This window comes from Carcharhinus amblyrhynchos, unplaced genomic scaffold (genome assembly GCF_965287045.1).
Source record: "Carcharhinus amblyrhynchos unplaced genomic scaffold, sCarAmb.v2.hapA scaffold_37, whole genome shotgun sequence".
Classification (NCBI taxonomy): Eukaryota; Metazoa; Chordata; class Chondrichthyes; order Carcharhiniformes; family Carcharhinidae; genus Carcharhinus; species Carcharhinus amblyrhynchos.
The window spans coordinates 7578163-7596870 of NW_027649778.1; the positions used below are offsets into that span (position 1 = coordinate 7578163).

The window sequence follows — 18708 nt, forward strand, 5'->3', positions numbered from 1 at the left end:
TTAGAGCCTGGGGGGAGGGAGGAATTGTAGTCAGTGCAGACTTGATTGGCTGAATGGCTTCTTCCTGTACTGTAGGATTCTATAATCCTGCTATACAGAACCTAGACCCTTCCAAGTTCTTTCAAAAAGCAATGCGCACTTCAGTTAAGAAACTAAGCCAAGGCACTACAAAAGAAGGGAAGTAATAATTTCAACAAAAACATTTTTCTTTAAAAGAATGATTTATTAACTATGATACATAGCACATATGGCTGTAAAGTTTTTACAACATTCCCATTAAGACAAATTACTTCAGCAAATACATGATTCTATGCAGGAAGGGAGACACTAGCTCACCCTCATAGCTCAATCACATGCACTCTGGGTTCAATTGGTCCTGACCACCATTCACAAACTGTGTTTTGCAAAAGAAAAACTTTTAAAGTTTTAAAAATATTTGTTCCATTTTCTCCAAAATGATTTTAGCCCATCATAAGTTCCAGATCTCCATTGGAAAGGAGGTGGCATTTCTCAGAATTAATTCCGCATGAAGAATTTGGTGGAAAAATTTTTTTTTGAAGTGACTTCAAGGCTCCTCAGTCTGGAAGTAAAGGTTCAGTGGCAGCGAGGCAGGGGGCGAGAAATGAGTGAATCAAAGTTCTCAATTCCATTCCCCCCCCCACCCCCACATCTTCAACAAGTCCACCCTTTGAAGTGATGCACAATCTCAATGCGAGTGACCGCTGCACGATACATTAAACCAACTTCCACTCTCTTCCAGATCATGATTCAGATCCATACTCAGGCATGGCTGCAGTGCTCTCTAAGGCTTCAGAATGTGCGGCAGGCTGGAGAGAGGGAGGAGGAGGGAAGTCACAGGCTTCAGATTTGCTGATTTTTTTTAATGTTTAAATTGCAGGTTCGTGCTTCTTGCTTCATTTTAGCTGCTGGAGGATGTTGCATTTGGGATGAAGTGCCAGTCTCCCTAGTCAACACTGACGAGAGCCCTAAAGATGGCGGGAATGTCTGAAACTCGGTGCGTCTGCGTTAGGTGACAAGGGCAACAGGTAGCACAGTGTTCATCCGGCCCCTTCACTTCACCAATCAACAGGGCTTAAGCTTCCAGATTTCAGTGGTGTGGTGCTGCGAGGGTTGGGGAGGGGGGAAGGGGTGGTTTGAAGCCATTAGAAATCTCCCAGGGCAAATTAAAGTTGAGGAAGTACCATGAGGCAGGACAGAAAGAGGCTGGACATTTCCAAAAACTGACAAAGCTTTCCAGCGCAGGACTCAACACAGTTAAAACAACCATTTGACTTTTAATGAACTGAGAACTCGTAGTACAAATCCATCCAAATGGGAACTATTTTAATAAATGCAACAAAAAAAGGTTCTAGACACCAGTAATAAAAGATGCGAACCATTAGCCTCTTAAGAGCACAACCAACCATTCTTTACATACACAGTTACTAGGTTTTTTTTTGTAAAAAGTAACACCTACCCAAATTGTCAGACCAATATCACATTATATATTCAATACTCGGTTTACTTTTAATTCAATAAGTGTTAATTATCATACTGAAAACATTTTACAAGTGTAGCGTACCAAATAAGAAGTTGGGTGCAGCACAGTTCCCATTTTTTTTTCCAGCTTACTCAGTACAAACGTCGAGCAGTAACTCATTGGGAGTTTGAGAGAGATTTGGCGGGGACGGGGGGGGGGGATAAAATAAGCCTTCTAGAGCATAGATTGTATAAATGCTTCTCAAAATTAAACTTCAGCAACAAGCCTCTCTGAATTAGAGTTCTAGGTTACACGTTTAAACAGGTTAAAAAATACACACAGAGCAGCGATACAAACAAAACCAGGATAAACTTTTGGCGAGAACACTGCGGTAGAACTTCTGGTGATGAAGCAGTCTGTTTGGCCACATCACCAGGTACACATCTTTGCTGCATTTTAATGCAAATAAGCCCATATCTTTTATAAATTAATAAAAAGATCTTTTCAGTATATAATTTATAAACTGGCGTAAAATACAATTGAGAGTCAGGAGGAGAAGGATGAAAATGTATTAAAATACTGTGAATTGGGTCAACTTGTACATAATTTGGAGGTTTAAAAAAATTACAGTGGTGCTTTTGAAATGGCAGTCCATTAACACCTTCCCACACTTGCCCTGCTCACTCCAACACCCACTACTGCTTTGCAGGCTGGAAGCAGCTTTGGAAAATCTAATGAAAGTTCATGAGATCTCTGAAGTAGGCTTACATTAACGTTGCAATGAAGTCACTGTGAAAATCCCCTAGTCGCCACAGTCTGGCACCTGTTCAGGTACACTGAGGGAGAATTTTAGCACAGCCACTCCACCCAACCAGCACATTTTTTTGGGGATTGTGGCAGGAAACCCATGCAGATGTGGGGAGAACACGCAGACACCACACAGACAGTGACCCGAGGCCGGGAATTGAACCCGGGTCCCTGGCTCTTTTTGGATACGTGTCCGAGAAGTAGTCCTCAACAGGGAAAAGTCACTTCATTCAACACCTCTATAGAAATCAACGTTAGGAAGAGTTGGTGTATTCAACAAGGTAATCGGTACTTTGGGAGAGAAAGGAGGACAACCCAAGTTTTTTTTTAGAAAGCATTTGTGACAGGGAAATAAAAAAGGATGCATATTTGCATACTGTGGAGGACATGAATCCAGAGCGGAATCACAGATATTTCAACATGCTCATTACCCCTTTGTGCTCCACCTGCAGCAGAACCTCAGAATTCCTGGCATGGGAGTCAGATAGTCCACAGCTGACAATGGGCTTCTCCGTTCAAATCCAATTAACATGTGGACCAATTACACAGATATACATTCAATCGTCTATTGCTCCAGTTCAAATTACAATTGAAGATAGCCGGGGAGGGGAAGTGATTGGCATAAAGTACAGATTAAAAAGGAAAATAGGGCAGGCAAGAGGGTTTCAATTTATATATATTTAAAGGAGGGAAGGATTAAAACATCATTCTGCTCAAAGTTCCAAATTCAATATTTTGAGTTGGAACAATGCTTTTTAAACAGAAAAGTGGGTGATTAATTTATAAAATACGGGTAGTGTTTGTTTTTATAGCCGTTGGCGCTACATAGAAAGCATGGACTGTGGAGCAGCACTCAGGTCACATGCAGGGTGGAGCTAATGGAGATTTCATCTGAACAGACCATTTCAACAAAAGCGTGACAAAAAGATAGACGGACAAAAACAGACGGAGACTGTATGAGAAGAAAGATACATGAACTACTGGTAGCGAAACAGAATGGACAGCAACTGACCACATGCATTAAATTTAAACAAATGATTTGCTCGAGGGGCAGGGACAAAGTGTCCAATTTCTATTTTTGCAAAACTGATGGAAAAAAAATCAGACACTCCATGCTCCCCCTCAATCACCTCATTACAGCCTTGGTGACTATCACATTATAGCTATCCCCCGTTGGCAAAGGCAAGGTTTACTTTAGGCCACAACTAAACATAGGAAGGAACTAATTATCCCAACAACCACATCTGCTTTGGTTATTTAATACATGGTAGTGGACAGGAGATTTCATCCAATTGGGAAATGCATCTCTCTCGCTTGGTAAAGGTCCCCAACTTTAATAAAAACCCCAGAAAACTTACGAGGAAACCTCTTTCACAAGCAACCTTCTGGAACCACTGCAAGCTCTGCGACCTTTTGATTTTAGAAATTAATTAACTTTCAATTTGAATACGCATATTCCTTTGATCAATAAAGCAATTTAGATTCTTCCTCTCCTGAATCTTGCTGCAGTACGGTTCAAAGGCATCAGCTGTCCCTTGGCTCTCCACCCAAATGGCGCACTCTTCTTGAGTGAACAGAGATAAATTAATTTTGACAGGCTACATGGCATGGGTGGCATTGCAGCTGATCTTGTTACTGTCCCTCTCCAAACAACTATAAATGCAGATTTTGGCTAGGGAAAGGCAGGAAAAGTGATCAGGATGTTGCTTTAGCCTAACTCCTGGGCATTATGTCAGCACCCACTGTATCATTTCAATTGAATCAGCTTGGATCTTGGCCTACATGGCTTGAGGTGTACACACTAGATAACCAATTTATCAACTAACTGAGCCATTTCAGTGAAGTTAAAGTTTATTTATTTTAGTCACAAGTAAGGCTTACATTAACACTAATGAAGTTACTGTGAAATTCCCCTAGTCGTCACACTCCGGCGCCTATTTGAGTACACTAAGGGAGAATTTAGCACAGCCAATGCATCTAATTAGCGTGTCTTTTGGACTATAGGAGGAAACCGGAGCGCCCAGAGGTAACCCACTCAGACACAGGCAGAATGTGCAGACTCTGCACAGACAGTGAACCAAGCTGAGAATTGAACCCAGATCCCTGATGCTGTGAGGCAGCAGTGCTAACCGCTGTGCAGCCCAAAGAACCAGAGAGGTCACAAAGGAAATGGAGTCTCAATTAGCCTTCTTAACATTGCTTCCCATCAATTGTGGGTTGTACTGATCCAGAGGCTCGGCACTAACTGCAAGTGTCTGTGTATTTAAATCAAGGAAAGGTTCAAAGATGGCAAGAGTGTTTCAACACACAGCCATGCAGCCATAGAATGGGAAGGTACATTTTCTACTCTCTTCCCTGCACCATCCTTCTGACATGTCAAATGGTGAGGTGACTAATTTAGTGCTTGGAATTGGAAGTAGTTTTGTATTGTGGGCTCATGAAACTGGGTTGAACCTAAACTGGGATTCTTAGAGTCTGGACTGAAAGAGCCACAAAACAGATGAGAGAGTAGTGTGCAACCCATCACGCCACCTAGCATTCCACAGACATTTATATTAGCTTCTGTCGCGGCACCAGACAGAACTTGCCTCGTACTAGAAGCAAAACACTGTGAAAATTCCTTTTTTGTCGGTGGTGGGCGCTTGGGCATGAAGGAGTTTGATCATTAGTGTGATATTTGTGACCTTTAGTCAGAGGAAATTAACACAGAATTTGGAGAACAGAGGCAGAGATATTGCTGCACTCCCTTTAGACTTCCAATAAAAAGGAAGCCAGTCAAATTTTCTATTTCGCAGGTAATAGGGAAAGGGGACATGATATGCATTATATAAAAGCATGCACTGGGCTCCAAATTGTCTTCATATTTACACAAAGCATAGTTGGCAAGCCATATAAACGTCCCAGGGTAATACAATTAAATGGGGAATTTTGAGCCTGCATTTAAATGAAGTGGAGCTCTCTTTCCCCACATTTCTCCCAAAGATAAACGCTTGTTCTTTTGACGCAAGCTTCACTTCCCATTCACAGTCCTTGCAGATCATACCTTGGAATCGTTCGCCTTGAAGTTACACACACTAACCTGGTGTGAAATTTCTCTGGCTGCACTTTTTTTCCCCCTAAACGTCAACCCAATTAACATCAAATGGAAAAAATGCGTGGGTAATGTAATAAGCAAAGGAATCTTGGATACATGCACCGAGCATTTGTACACTAGTAACAGCGACTTGATGGTTGTTAAATGCTGATTTTTAAAGAGGGGAGGGAACGATTAAAAGTGTCAATTACTTTAGCAATTGATCACATGTCATCATTTTGAGGAACAGCCTTCAAGAGGGGCTAACACCACCACAAATTGAGGTTAAAGTGCAAACTAACGGAACAGCAAATTGTGCAAAAACCTCCCAAACTATAACAGCTCAGATTTAATTTATTTTGACAACAATTACTGCAGAAAGCTGAATGCATTGATTAAACAAAGTACTGGGTGCATCTTTTTCAACTGCAAACTAATACTTGTTTGCTCAGGGAGGTAGTTTTAATCTAAAATTGCCCGTACAAGACAAATTTGCATTTCACTTTATGCCTTTCCATGAAATTTAGTGGTTTACAGCACCCTGGACATATCTGTAAGGGATCAGGGATGCAAGACTGACTGACTGACTGACTTAGTGTGGCTTGATCTTCCCGCTGGACAAAGTCTCAAAAGTTGCACACACACCATGTTCTGTCTTCCCGTCAATTCAAGCAGCATCAGGTAAAATAAGGAAACTTGCAATGTTGCAAAGCCCAAATTTATTCCACAATTCAGGACACAAAAACACGAGTTCTCAGAACAGCAGAGAGAGTGAGAAATTTCTGCAGTGCGATTAATTTAGGAGGAGGGAAAAACAGACACAATGATTATCACAACTCTTCCGCAAAGTGATTTCATTGTGTCTGTAAAGCACAAGTTAGTAAGATGCAGGTTACTGGCCAAGCAATGCTCCATATAAATGGATGTTGGCAGGGTTTTGGCAAGAAGTGAGAGAGGCACACAGATTAAGTTAGCAGCTCTCCTCTGTGCAAGTATCTGCTGAGGACCAGAGATTCCCATCTCCAACATGCCCCTTCCCCATAATGATCCATTTCTGAAGTAACACCAAGGTGAGAGGCAGCAGGGGCATATTCAGTTTGAACAGCAGTTTCCCATTCCCATCTGAACATAGGTATGTAAAATGGCTTGTACCACCATAAATCTTTTTAGTTTTTGGGTTAAAGTGAGATTAAACCTAGTAATTGTTTTGGAAACAGCTAACTGATAAAAATCCAGTAATGCCTACGTGCCTGTAGCTCTGGCTGTGGAATTTGCAACTGTTGACTTGTGCTTTGCACACAGACACGGCATCAGTTCTCCGTGTGGAAAAGGGGAGGGGAAAAGGTAAATAGCCGGCCATGTTCCTTCACTGAGGTGCAGGTGAATGAACTGCTGTTCACGCAAAGAGACAAGGAACGCAAGGTTCAGCCACTGATGTATGCCAGCTTCCTTTTAGGTAGGATTTGAATTCCCAAGACAGTTCACAGAAATATTACATTTTGCCTTCCAAACTGCTTTGACTGACAAAGTCAACAGATTATAAAATTTGGTTTACCATTCTACCCACAGAAGCACAATTTCGCTCGGAGCAGGTCTTACCCAATTTCTGATCCAAGTTCAGAAGGTAAACAGACAGAATTATAGACAGCCCTGAAAAGATAACTTACACTTCCTTTCCGCTTTAAGTGCCACCTAACCAGAAAAGGAATTAATGCCAAATACAGGATAAAAGATCCAGACCAGCCAGCATTTCAACAGGAAATCAAAAAATTCTATTTTCATTTAAGTGTCGTTCAGCTGGCCTGGTTTTTGCTGTGAATAGATTTGACCATTATCAATTGTGTGAAGTGCAGCAATTTGAGATACGACCGTACCAATTGATTTTATTAGTAGCCCATAGCTAACAAACATGAAACAGCAGCCCATTACTCATCTGCAACACCAGCTAATTCAGAAATGGACGAGTTCGGGACAGAGACTCTCATGCAAACAATTGTCACGATTTTTAAAAGCATGATTTCAAAGCTAAGCCAGGCCTCACTGATGCAAGTATTTCATTATCTTGGAAAAATCCAGGATCATTAATCAATCAGCAACTCTCGATGACTATACAACTCAACCCTCCCCGATATCCACCAGCCAATACGATCAGGCCTCGGAGACAAGGACTGTGCCAACACATTGTAAAAGGTTTCGACATAGAATCAGAACAATCTATTCTCAAACATTCAGTGATATACATTTGCAAAAAATAAATCTAAAGTTGAAGGATAGATCAGCATCTCATACGGAAACAATGGATCACTGGGTTGCCCACTTCACATTTTTCCCAGTCAACCCACACAACATTGACTCATTACGAAAAGAATCACATACACAGAAAACAGGTAACATTTTAGTGTTTGTTCAGTTACTGGAAAGATCATAGTTGTACGTACCATACCCAAACTGGCAGAGCTTGATACTTAGATCAACTAAGTGTTTTAAAATAGATTCACTGGCACAGCCCTATGAGGGAAAAGCAGAGATGCTGAGAATACAATGGTCAGGTCATGATGAACTTGCCTCCTGACCTTAAAGCACATGATTCGCTAATAACTCTAGACAGGTGCTTAACAGTTCAAAAAACAAATGACTACAAATTATGATAGTGTTAACAATCAATGACATACTTCATAGCTACTGCTGTTCAGTTCATTAGATGATGAATTTTTGCAGTGTTATGTGTAGTATAGGTTCTCACACATGGGGCTATGGGATTTGAATTTTAGAATCAAGAAACCTCAATATATTTTTGACCCCAACGTGCAGGTGAACTGGTTCAGGACCGGCATTGCTCAGGTTTCAAATTGCGCATGTTCATGTTTTCCATTCTCCTACAGCCCCTGCTCCACCTCCTTTAGGCACTGACTGGTGCTGAGGTATGATTTCATGGGCAGTGGCCACCCACTGTTACCTCGCCAAATTGGCCATTCATCCAAGTTTCAGCCCAGCGAGGCCATTCAAACACACAAGGGCTATCATGGCCATGCCCCATGGAGCCCATGTATACTTCCTTTGCTAGCAGAGCTCAGTGGGTGGAAGTGACTTTGTGACGTATCAGAAGCGCCACACCTCAGGATGGTTATAAAACATGAAACAATAAACCATGCATGTGCTAACATGCCACACAAGCATTTTAATTTTTTTTTAAATAAGCAATTTCAGAGGAAGCCACATCCTATACCACCTTAACTGCAACCAGGACGGATGTGAGGCACCAGCCAAGATATGTTTATTTGCTGTGCAAGTTCACGAGTGGAAGGGGAGGGGGATGGCGGGGTGGGGGAGGGAGGAGAGAACAACAACACTCCAACCATTTAAAGTGACGGGAAAGTTTGACACAAATTTGTCTGACATCTTTTAGTTGGCAATTGGTTTTCCCTGTGCGTCAAGAGGCTCCAACTTGGCACTATATACAAAAGAGCAACTCTGGCCATTGAGTCATAAAGTGTAAAGGGAGGAAGGTATGTTGGGGAGGGGGAGGGGCACAAATGTGATCCTGAAGACAGGACAGGCATGGAAAGAGAAGGAATATTCCACCACCCCAAACCCCCAAGAAAACAAAAGGACTTAATGATTCAGAACAGCTTCAATTAGATTCTGAAAGGGACCGAATTAGGCATTTGCTAACCAGAACAGATCAAGTTAGTGAGGACGAAACGAAAGGGGGGTTCAAAAAGTTCCACAGACGTCAGCCACAGACGTTGTATCGAGATTGGGAAAACCAGCTTTAAATCTCCTTTTTTCGCACAAAGCACTTTCATGCAACTGCTCACATCATTGTTATACAGACAAACCTCTTTACTACAAAGCTCTACAGAACCTTAGGAGACACAGATTTTATCATAACATATTAATTTAGTGTTTTCCTTAAAATAGATGTCCCCAAGGTTAGAATGGCTTCCCAATGAACCATCTTGACAGATGCACATCTACATGCTGGGGTTGGTCATTCCACCTGGGAAAACTGTTTAGTGTTCACATCCCGCATTCACAAACATTGGTGCGAGGCTGCGTCCACTCTGCTGTGAATTCACACAGTCCGCGTGAAACTTGTGTTTGTTTTTAATAAAGGTTAAAATAGCAGCACGTGACCTCAAAATATTCTAAGCAAGAGTTGGCACTACCCAAAAGTAAAAAAGCAACTTTCTACATTGGCTGAGAAGGGAATATGGTTTAAATTAAATAAGCAGTAGAGTTTGTCTGTATAATTAACTGTTTAAACGTTGTGCATTTGAGAAACCACTCTGCTGTGGAACCTGTGCTATTTTGTGTTTCACAGAGCTCACTGTGCAGTCATGGGCTGCTTCTTTTGCAGTCAGTACTTTCATTTAAACTGCAGTGTTTGGTACTTAACCAATCTCCTTAGTGCCATATCATCTGTTATAACTATGATTACACTGCTCTGTACAACAGAAAGGGGTTCCATAACCCAAGGCAGTTTTGAAAAGAATCTAGTTACGATATCTGGCATGTTTATAACCCAATTCACAGTTTACTTGGCTGTTCCGTCTGCAGCTGTGTTCACAGAGGTTGCTGAAGTGGCCTCTTAAGGTGTCGGGGGAGGCGACTGTGGCGGTGAAGGGATCATTGTTACCGGCGACGGGCACTGAAAGGCAGTGTTCGACGTGGGGGAGCTGGGAACGGCACTGATCAGTTCCACGATTGGCTTGTCATAAAAGAAGAAAGGGCACTGCTGGATGAAGAGCTCGATGATAGTCTGGTATGTCCTGGTAGCTGTCAGCGCGTCCATGGTCTGAAAGTCGGGCCTCATAAGTGTGGGCCAGAAACAGATCGAGAGGTTCTCGCTGTTCATCAGATTCAACTTGCAGTTCTGACTAACCCTAAAATGAAACAAAGTTCAGTTGTCTATACAATACTATGAATACACAGATAGAAAAATTAACCTTCAAAAAATTTAGCTACTCCCCAAAAGCAGCCTTCCTACTCTGCGTTAATTCCTGATTTTGTTTTTTTTTAAATTCTTTCATGGGATATGGGCATTGCAAGGCTAGTATTTATTGCCTACCCCTATTGCCCTTGAATGGATGGTAGTTGAGAATCAACTGCATTGCTGTGGGTCTGGAATCAAATAGAGGCCAGACCAGGTAAGCGTGGCAGAGCAGCACGGTGGCACAGTAGTTAACACTGCTGCCTCACAGTGTCAGGGACCCAGGTTCAATTCCAATCTGTATGGAGCTTGCATGTTCTCCCTGTGCCTGCGTGGGTTTGCTCCGGTTTCCTCCGGAAGTTCAAAGATGTGTGGGTTAGGTTGATTGGCCGTGATAAGTTGCCGTTAATGTCAGGGGGATTAGGAGGGTAAATATGGGGTTACAGGGAAATGACATGGGTGGGATTGTGGGCCTCCTTCTGCACTGTAGATTCTATGAGCCCCTAGCAAGAACGGTGAACCAGATGGGTTTTTTTTTACTACAATAGTTTCACGATCACCATTACTGAGGCTTTTTAAAAGATGAACCTTGTGAATTTATTAACGGAATGCAAATTACACCACCTGCTGTGGTGGGATTTGAACTCTCGCCCCCAGGGTTTTAGCCTGGGCCTCTGTCCCATGGCACTGCTGCTTTGTCAACGTCTCCCCTTAACGGTGAAGGTGTGGGTACTCTTCTTCTCCAACATCCCCTCTCTTGCTACTAGGAAAAAAATCTCCCATCTCCCAAGACCGTTTGGAATAGAACCCATCCACACCACCAGATAATTCTCTCAAAACATTAAAAATATGCAGCAAATTAATCACTATCTAAAACGTAATGGGTTAACATTTCATGGGTGGCACAGGGCTGGCTATGATGCCTCTCAGCGCCAGGGAATGGAGGGATACAAACAAATGGTCTAGTTGGACCAATGAGCGGCACAGGCTTGGAGGGCCGAAGGGCCTGTTTCCTGTGCTGTACTGTTCTTTGTTCTCGACTCGGGTTCAATTCTGGCCTTGGGTCACTGTCTGTGTGGAGCTTGTACATTCTCCCCATGTCTGTGTGGGTTTATTCTGGGTGCTCAGTTTCCTCCCACAGTCCAAAGATGTGTGGGTTAGGTTGATAGGGTCAATTTAGCATGGTCAAATGACAGGGGGAGGATTAGTAAGGTAAATATGCGGGGTTGCGGGAATACAGGCTGGTTGGGATTGTGGTCACTACAGACTTGAACGGGCCGAATGGCCTCTGTCCATTGGTCTGCAGGGTTTCTATAATTTCAATGCACCAGAGAACGAAATACAAGTTTGTACCCCTTTTCCACAGATCGGTCAGCACTGTTGAGCACTTCTGACATTCTGTTTACTTCACAAAAAAGCAAAACTCACATCTATAACAAAAAGGTTCTCTAACTTCCCCACCAAAAACTGCCAATTAAAATAAATATGGCTGTGTTATGATCAAGGTGGAAATCACAGCTCAACCATTAACACGCCAAGGTTCATACAAACCGGTTTTATTTTAGAATACAGCCAACAGCTGATCCAGTGTGAAACAATAGTCCTGTCACCCAGAAAGTCGGGGAGACGGCAGAGTAGATGACAGGACAAAGCCCAGTCTGCAATGATTGCTACGCAGTGACCCTGCTGGAAAGTACATGCAACTGGACACACGTCAGTGAAAACATTGTGTTTCAGCAGGATGCTGCTGGGAGATCTCTCCTGGGTGAATTTGTTGCTTAAAAATTACTTGCAGAGTGACACTGCAGACCTTATCATCAAAAAAAAAACCACACAACTAAATGGGTCTTGTTTTTTCATTCATTTGTGGGGCAAAAGCAATAAATAGTGGCCCAGCCAGCAATGCCCATCAGTAGTTGCCCTATGGACGACAGTTGAGAGTCAACCGCATTGCTGTGGCTCTGGGTCACATGTAGGCCAGACCAGGTGAGGGCGGCAGATTTCCTTCCCTGAAGGCACATGAGTGAACCAGCTAGGTTTTTACAACAATTGACAATGGTTTCATGGTAATCAATAGATTCTTAATTCCAGATTTTTTACAAGTTAAATTCAAATTCCACATGTGGTGGCAAACCCAGAATGTTAGCTGAGTTTCTGGATTAATGGTCAAATGGGCAGCACGGTGGCACACAGTGGCTAGCACTGCTGCCTCACAGCACCAGAGACCGAGGTTCGATTCCCAACTTGGGTCACTGTCTGTGCGACGTTTGCACATTCTCCCCGTGTTTGCATGAGTTTCCTCTGGATGCTCCGGTTTCCTCCCATAGTCTGAAAGATATACTGGTTAGGTGCATTGACCTGAACAGGCGATGAGGTGATTTTCACAGTAATTTCATTGCAGTGTTAATGTAAGCCTTACTTGTGATAAACAAATAAACTTTAGCAATAATACCACTAGGTCATCACCTCCCCTATAAAAGCAAAGCAACAAAAAAATATAGAAGTACTTTACATAACCTGGTTTATCAGGTTATAACCACACCTCGCAAAAGTTTCATATAGTGTAATTTCTAACATGGAGGATGTGATCATCTTGTGTTTTTGGCCCTACATTGATGAGGAGTTAAAACAATACGGTGGCAAGTTATTCAACAAATCGGGCAAACGAGTGGCCTCTAAAGCTTGTTGTAAAAATTGCTGTAAAGACTGTTGTAAAATTTAACTGGTCCATTAACATCTTGCAGAACCGAACTGTCAGCCCTACCCAGACCGGCCTACACACGGTTTGTCAAAATGGTGAAGATAAGGCAGTATTCAATTTCCTTAACTAGGGCAGAATAACTTTTAAGTTTATTTATTAGTGTCACAAGTAGGTTTGTATTAACACGGCAATGAAGTTACTGTGAAAATCCCCTAGTTGCCACACTTCGGCACCTGTTCGGGTACACTGAGGGAGAACTTAGCATGGCCAATGCACCCTAACCAGCATATCTTTCAGACTGTGGGAGAAAACCGGAGCACCCAGAGAAAATCCAGGCAGACACTGGGAGAACGCACAGACAATGACCCAAGCCAGGAATGGAAACCAGGTCCCTGGCGCTGTGAGGAGCAGTGCTAACCACTGTGTGCCCATTGTCTTTCCAGCATCACCCCCTTCCCATCTCTGAAAATCAAAGGTCCTCAGATTTTGGTTATCCACACATTGTACAGGAACACCTTATATCTGAAATAAGGACAAAAAAACCCGCAAAATATCATAGAATCGTGGACTCCTACAATGCAAGAGACGACCATTTGGCCCATCGAGGCTGCACTGACCTAGACCCTATCCCCACAACTCCGTGTATTTACCCTACTGGCTAGTCCCCCTGACACTAAGGGGCAATTTAGCATGGCCAATCAACTTAATCTGCACATCTCGGGAGTAAGGGTAGTAAGGGCATGGAATGCCCTGCCTGCAGCAGTTGTGGACTCACCAACTTTAAGGGCGTTCAAATGGTCAGTGGATAGGCATATGGATAACATTGGAATAGTTTAGGTTAGAGGGTCATTAGATTGTTGCGCCGACCAGTGGAACCATCGAGGGCCAAAGGACCTGTACTGCGCTGTAATGTTCTATGTATACAGAGGAAACCCACGCAGACACAGGGAGAATGTGCAAACTCCACACAGACAGTGACCCAAGGTGGGAATCGAACCGGGGTCCCTGACGCTGTGAAGCAGCACCGCTAGCCACTGTGCCATCATGTCGCCCCAAGTCAAATTTAATTCTCCTCAGACTAGTAACCAGTTGGGGGGCAGGGACATCTTCATCATGAGGTTGATTTACATTCAGGATTTTATCTTGCATAATTTCTGGTCGATAGTCAAGAGCACACTTACTGGAGCACAGATAATGGAGGTCCGACTGAGTTTAAACTTTTGTAAGGTTTACCAGAGGCTTAACCTTGGACAGCTCATGTTACAAGAGAAGCAAGGGGATCTCAGGACAAAAATGTTGTTTCTGTCCTCTTGCCCAATTAACAAATTCCAACGTGCATGCTGTCAATGCACCAATAATTATTTTTAAAAACAGGTTAATGCCTGCATTGAAGTGTACACAGGAATTTATTCTGACCTTGTTAAACATATTCAGCATACAGGAACAATGGGTTAGGAAGGCATACCCTGATAACTCCAGAAAGAATATCTAAAACAACGTGTCTGTAATTTCATCTTTGTTGTGCTTTAGTGGTGTTAAGATTGGAGTGGCAGGAATATGCAGCAAGGGTGATCACATACATATGTGCTACGGCAAATGCTTTAAATTTCTGGCTATTATTTTCTTTGCTTTAAAATGATTTATTTCATTAGAGACAAACGATACCTCACAACCGGTTGAGATATTAGTTTATGATATCTTCTGCACCATTAATTAGAAAGGCTAATTAATAATCACAATCTTAACATATGACGGCCTGGCTGCATGCCCCAAGTAATTACTTACTTGTTTAAGTGGGTGATGACATATTTGAAGACCTCATAATTCTCTTTAGGAAACTTCTTCAACACATCCTTAAGTGCATTGAGCTTCAGCTCCTTATCAGGCTGTTCTGAGGGAAGAAAAATTAGTAATTTAGTGCAGACCGTGGCTCATCACCCAGCTGAATCAATGTGCTGCATCGGAGTGGCAGTTGAATTCATGCCCTCTGCACTGCAAAGGGGACGCCAGTTCTTGCAGCAGACTGATGGCACATGGAGAACAGTTTATTTTCCAAGTTTGGGCGTTAAGTTTATTCATCGATGTCACAAGTGGACTTGCATTAACACTGCAATGAAGTTACTGTGAAAATCCCCTGGGCACCACACACTGACGCCCACTGGGGTACACTGAGGGAGAATTTAGCATGGCTGATTCACCTAACCAGCATGTCTTTCGCATCGTGGGAGGAAACTGGAGAACGCCGAGGAAACCCATGCAGACATGGGGAGAATGTGCTGACTCCACACAGACAGTGATCCAAGCCAGGAATCAAACCCAGGTCCCTGGCACTGTGAGGCAACAGTGCTAACCACCATGCCGAGGGAGAAGTGAAACAGTGAGGTTTGAGGGGAGAATCTTATTTCACCAAATTTTTGATGGGTTAAAGGCAACCACTTGATACAGTAGATAAACATATGAAAGAACTGATTATTAGACAGATCCCTGGTTGAGCCGAATTGGTGGATTTCAGTGGGATGCTTGAAAAGCTGTCCTTCAGCAGCCGCATGTGGGGCAGGACTGGAGTGAAGCAGAGGCAAAGTGAGAAGAAGAATCAACAAGGGCTTCCCCCCTCCTTGATACCATCCAGTGACTCTGCTGGAAAACAGATGTGCACAGATAGCTGTTGAGAGGAGGATTGGATCAAATTAGGCTGGGTACGATCGCATAGCAGAAATGCACATTTCAGCGAGACACAGCAGCGTTGCTAACGTCTCATCAGCTACTCAACCAACTATGGCAGCATGTGCTTGACAACAAAGATCTCTGCAAGTCAGAAGTCCCTGTCCACACAACAGCTGTCACATCACACTCTTCCACTGCACTGTGATGTGGACTGTGCATCAGTGACAAGTAAGACAGCGACAGAACTTGCATCAGCAATGCCTCTGCCACATACTCCTGACTCAACAGGAGAACTACCAAGCAACCACTCCCGTACCAAGTCAGATCCTGTTTCCTCAAATCCCAGTGTTCTAACGAGGACAATGAAAATACTTCAAAGACACACTCAGCATTAATGACTGGCAGAGCTTGCCACTCAAAGTGGCAACATCTTGTCCATCAAATCACATCATGCTTTGAGTCTTAATGATGAGGCAGAGCGGCAGCAGAGCAGGAAATAAAGGGGAATGAATCTTGCAATCCAGATTCCACATTTTTTGGAAAGTCCTTAAGATCAGTATCGCTCAACGTCAGAATCTTATAACCCCAAGATGACTTCATCCTCAAATCTAGGGACAGCTGACAATGGCAACAGAGGGTTGCCAATGGCTTCAGAACATCTAGTTACCCATTAATGGGATGCTGCTTGTGAAAATTGGTCATATTTGACTACTTAACATTAATAATTGCTCTTTAAAAATAATCCATTAGCTAAATCTTTGTATTGCATCTTGCAGAAAATTCCAAAGGCACTTTCTTTCTCCTGTAGGTTTTGTTCTGGGTCTGGTACTTACTGCTAACATCCACGAGTTCGACCTGGGTATTATATGGGACCAGTGGCTCCGGAAGTTCCGAAAAGAAGCTTTTCATTGCTCCAGCTACGGTATTCACTGCAAAATCCTTCTCCTGTAGAACAATGCTGTGATCTGTAACCAGGAACAAGATATTTTAAATCAGCAAAAAAAAGGACAACGTGCTTAACAATATGGCCCTGCTACATACAACTTACAAACAAAAGTCCCTTATATTCTGAATCAATAACTCAAGGACTGATGGTGGCAATGAATTTCCCTCAAAAAAAAAATCCAAATCAATCTCTCAGACTGGCTTAGATTCTGCATTTCAATCAAAAAACCAAGGAAGGTTTGGGTTTGAACTTTCCTCACTGCTGAGCGACTGCTCGTCCATGGCAGTGACAGCGAAGACACTATTCGCTTCAACATCAAAGAAAAGTGGCCATTTGGGTATGGATAGTATGGAATTTAATCATATATCCCCACCACCACCTTGAGCACAATCACTACCAAGCTCAGATTAGCCTGCCAACAAGGGCCCAATTGACCTAGCCAATGCATGAACTATAAGAGATAGAGAATCTGATGAACTGGTGTGACGACAATAATCCCTCCCTCAATGTCAACAAAGGAGATTGTCATCGACTTCAGGAAGTCGAAAGGAGAACATGCTCCTGTCCACACAATGAGGACGAAGGATAAATGGTTGACAGCTTCAAGCTTTTAGGAGGTCAGATCACCAACCACCTGTCCTGGTCACCCCCGTGCCGACACTATAGTTAAGAAAGCCCACCAATGCTCTACTTTCTCAAAAGACTAAGGAAATTTGGCTTATCCGCTACAACTCTCGCCAACTTTTATAGGTGCACCATAGAAAGCATTCTTTCTGGTTGTCCCACAATTTGGTATGGCTACTGCTCTGTCCAAGACTACAAAGGATCATGAATGAAGCCCATTCTATCACTCAAACCAGCCTCCATTGACAATCTATACCTCCCGCTGCCTCAGAAAAGCATAATTAAGGACCCCACGCACCCGGGACATTCTCTCTTCCACTTTCTTCCATCAGGAAAAAGATACAAAAGTCTGAGGACACGTACCAAATGACTCAAGAACAGCTTCTTCCCTGCTGCCATCAGACTTTTGAATGGAGCTGCCTTGCATTAAGTTGACCTTTCTCTACAGTTTAGCAATGAATGTAATACTACATTCTGCCTCGCTCCTTTCCTTCTCTATGAATGGTATGCTTTGTCCATATAGCATACAAAAAACAATCCTTTTCACTATATACTAATACATGTGACAATAATAAATCAAATCTAAAGGAAGAGATTTTGGAGGGCTAATGGAATCTATGTACCCATAACCTACCAGGAGAGGGAGTGAAATGGAATGGGGCACCAGGAAAAATACAAGTGCAGATTTACGACAAATAACTTGGATCTGGCCGCACCTGTCACACCCACCCTGACAAATGGATCCCTACTCCAACAGACAGAGACAGACGCACATACACCCCAAGACAGCCTGATCAGCAATTACAGTATTAAATCAAACCAACCAACAGTTTGCTGAACACACTTTTCCTTCTTCTGTTTACCTTGATCAAATTGCCTCTGGAGACTTTCCATCTCAGACTTGTTCCCACTAACACGGTAAATTCCTTCTGTGCTCAGACCTTGAAAGAGAGAGAGAGAAGTTTATTCTGCTTAGGCTCCAGCTACTGAATTATCTGCGCAGATTTTCACTTTCCTTCAAGAGGAATCACTCACTGGCATCCAATGAAACTCTTGAATCTGGCCAACAACTTACAATGAAACGCTGAATAATCATGGGGACTAGGTCACAACTGTTCAAGCCAGTATTTTTACTTCTGTTCACTTATTAAGACACCTGCTGTCGGAGATAAAAATTCATCAGATGGATAATCTGGGAAGATGAGGTTGTCCAAAAACCACATTGTTATTTGAATGAAGAGACTGCAGAATGTTGTGGTAAAGAGGAATCTGGGTATTTTTGAATACAAATCACAACAAGTTATCATGCAGGTACAGCTAGTAATTAGGCAGAAAAGTGGAATGTTATCCTTAATTGCAAGGAGGAATGAAGAAGTAGGGAAGTCTTGCTGGAGTTGTACAGGGCACTGGTGAGATCACAATGTGAGCACTGCAAACAGTTTTGTTCCCCTTACTTAAGGATACTTCATTGGAGGTAATT

The 18708-nt window shown here is 42.8% G+C and overlaps 1 protein-coding gene across 2 annotated transcripts in view; it reads right to left on the reverse strand.

The window, feature by feature from the left end:
• Positions 1–202: 202 nt before the first annotated feature.
• Positions 203–18708, reverse strand: part of arhgap35a (Rho GTPase activating protein 35a) — a 161781-nt gene continuing 143275 nt past the window's right edge. For both annotated transcript variants that reach the window (XM_080218358.1, XM_080218357.1), the window contains exons 5-8: positions 18092–18169; positions 16492–16623; positions 14780–14885; positions 203–10246 (exon numbers count right to left, since the gene is read on the reverse strand). In XM_080218358.1, coding sequence (XP_080074484.1) covers positions 9952–10246; positions 14780–14885; positions 16492–16623; positions 18092–18169 — 611 coding nt within the window. In that variant the 3' untranslated portion in view covers positions 203–9951. The remainder of the gene's footprint in view (positions 10247–14779; positions 14886–16491; positions 16624–18091; positions 18170–18708) is intronic.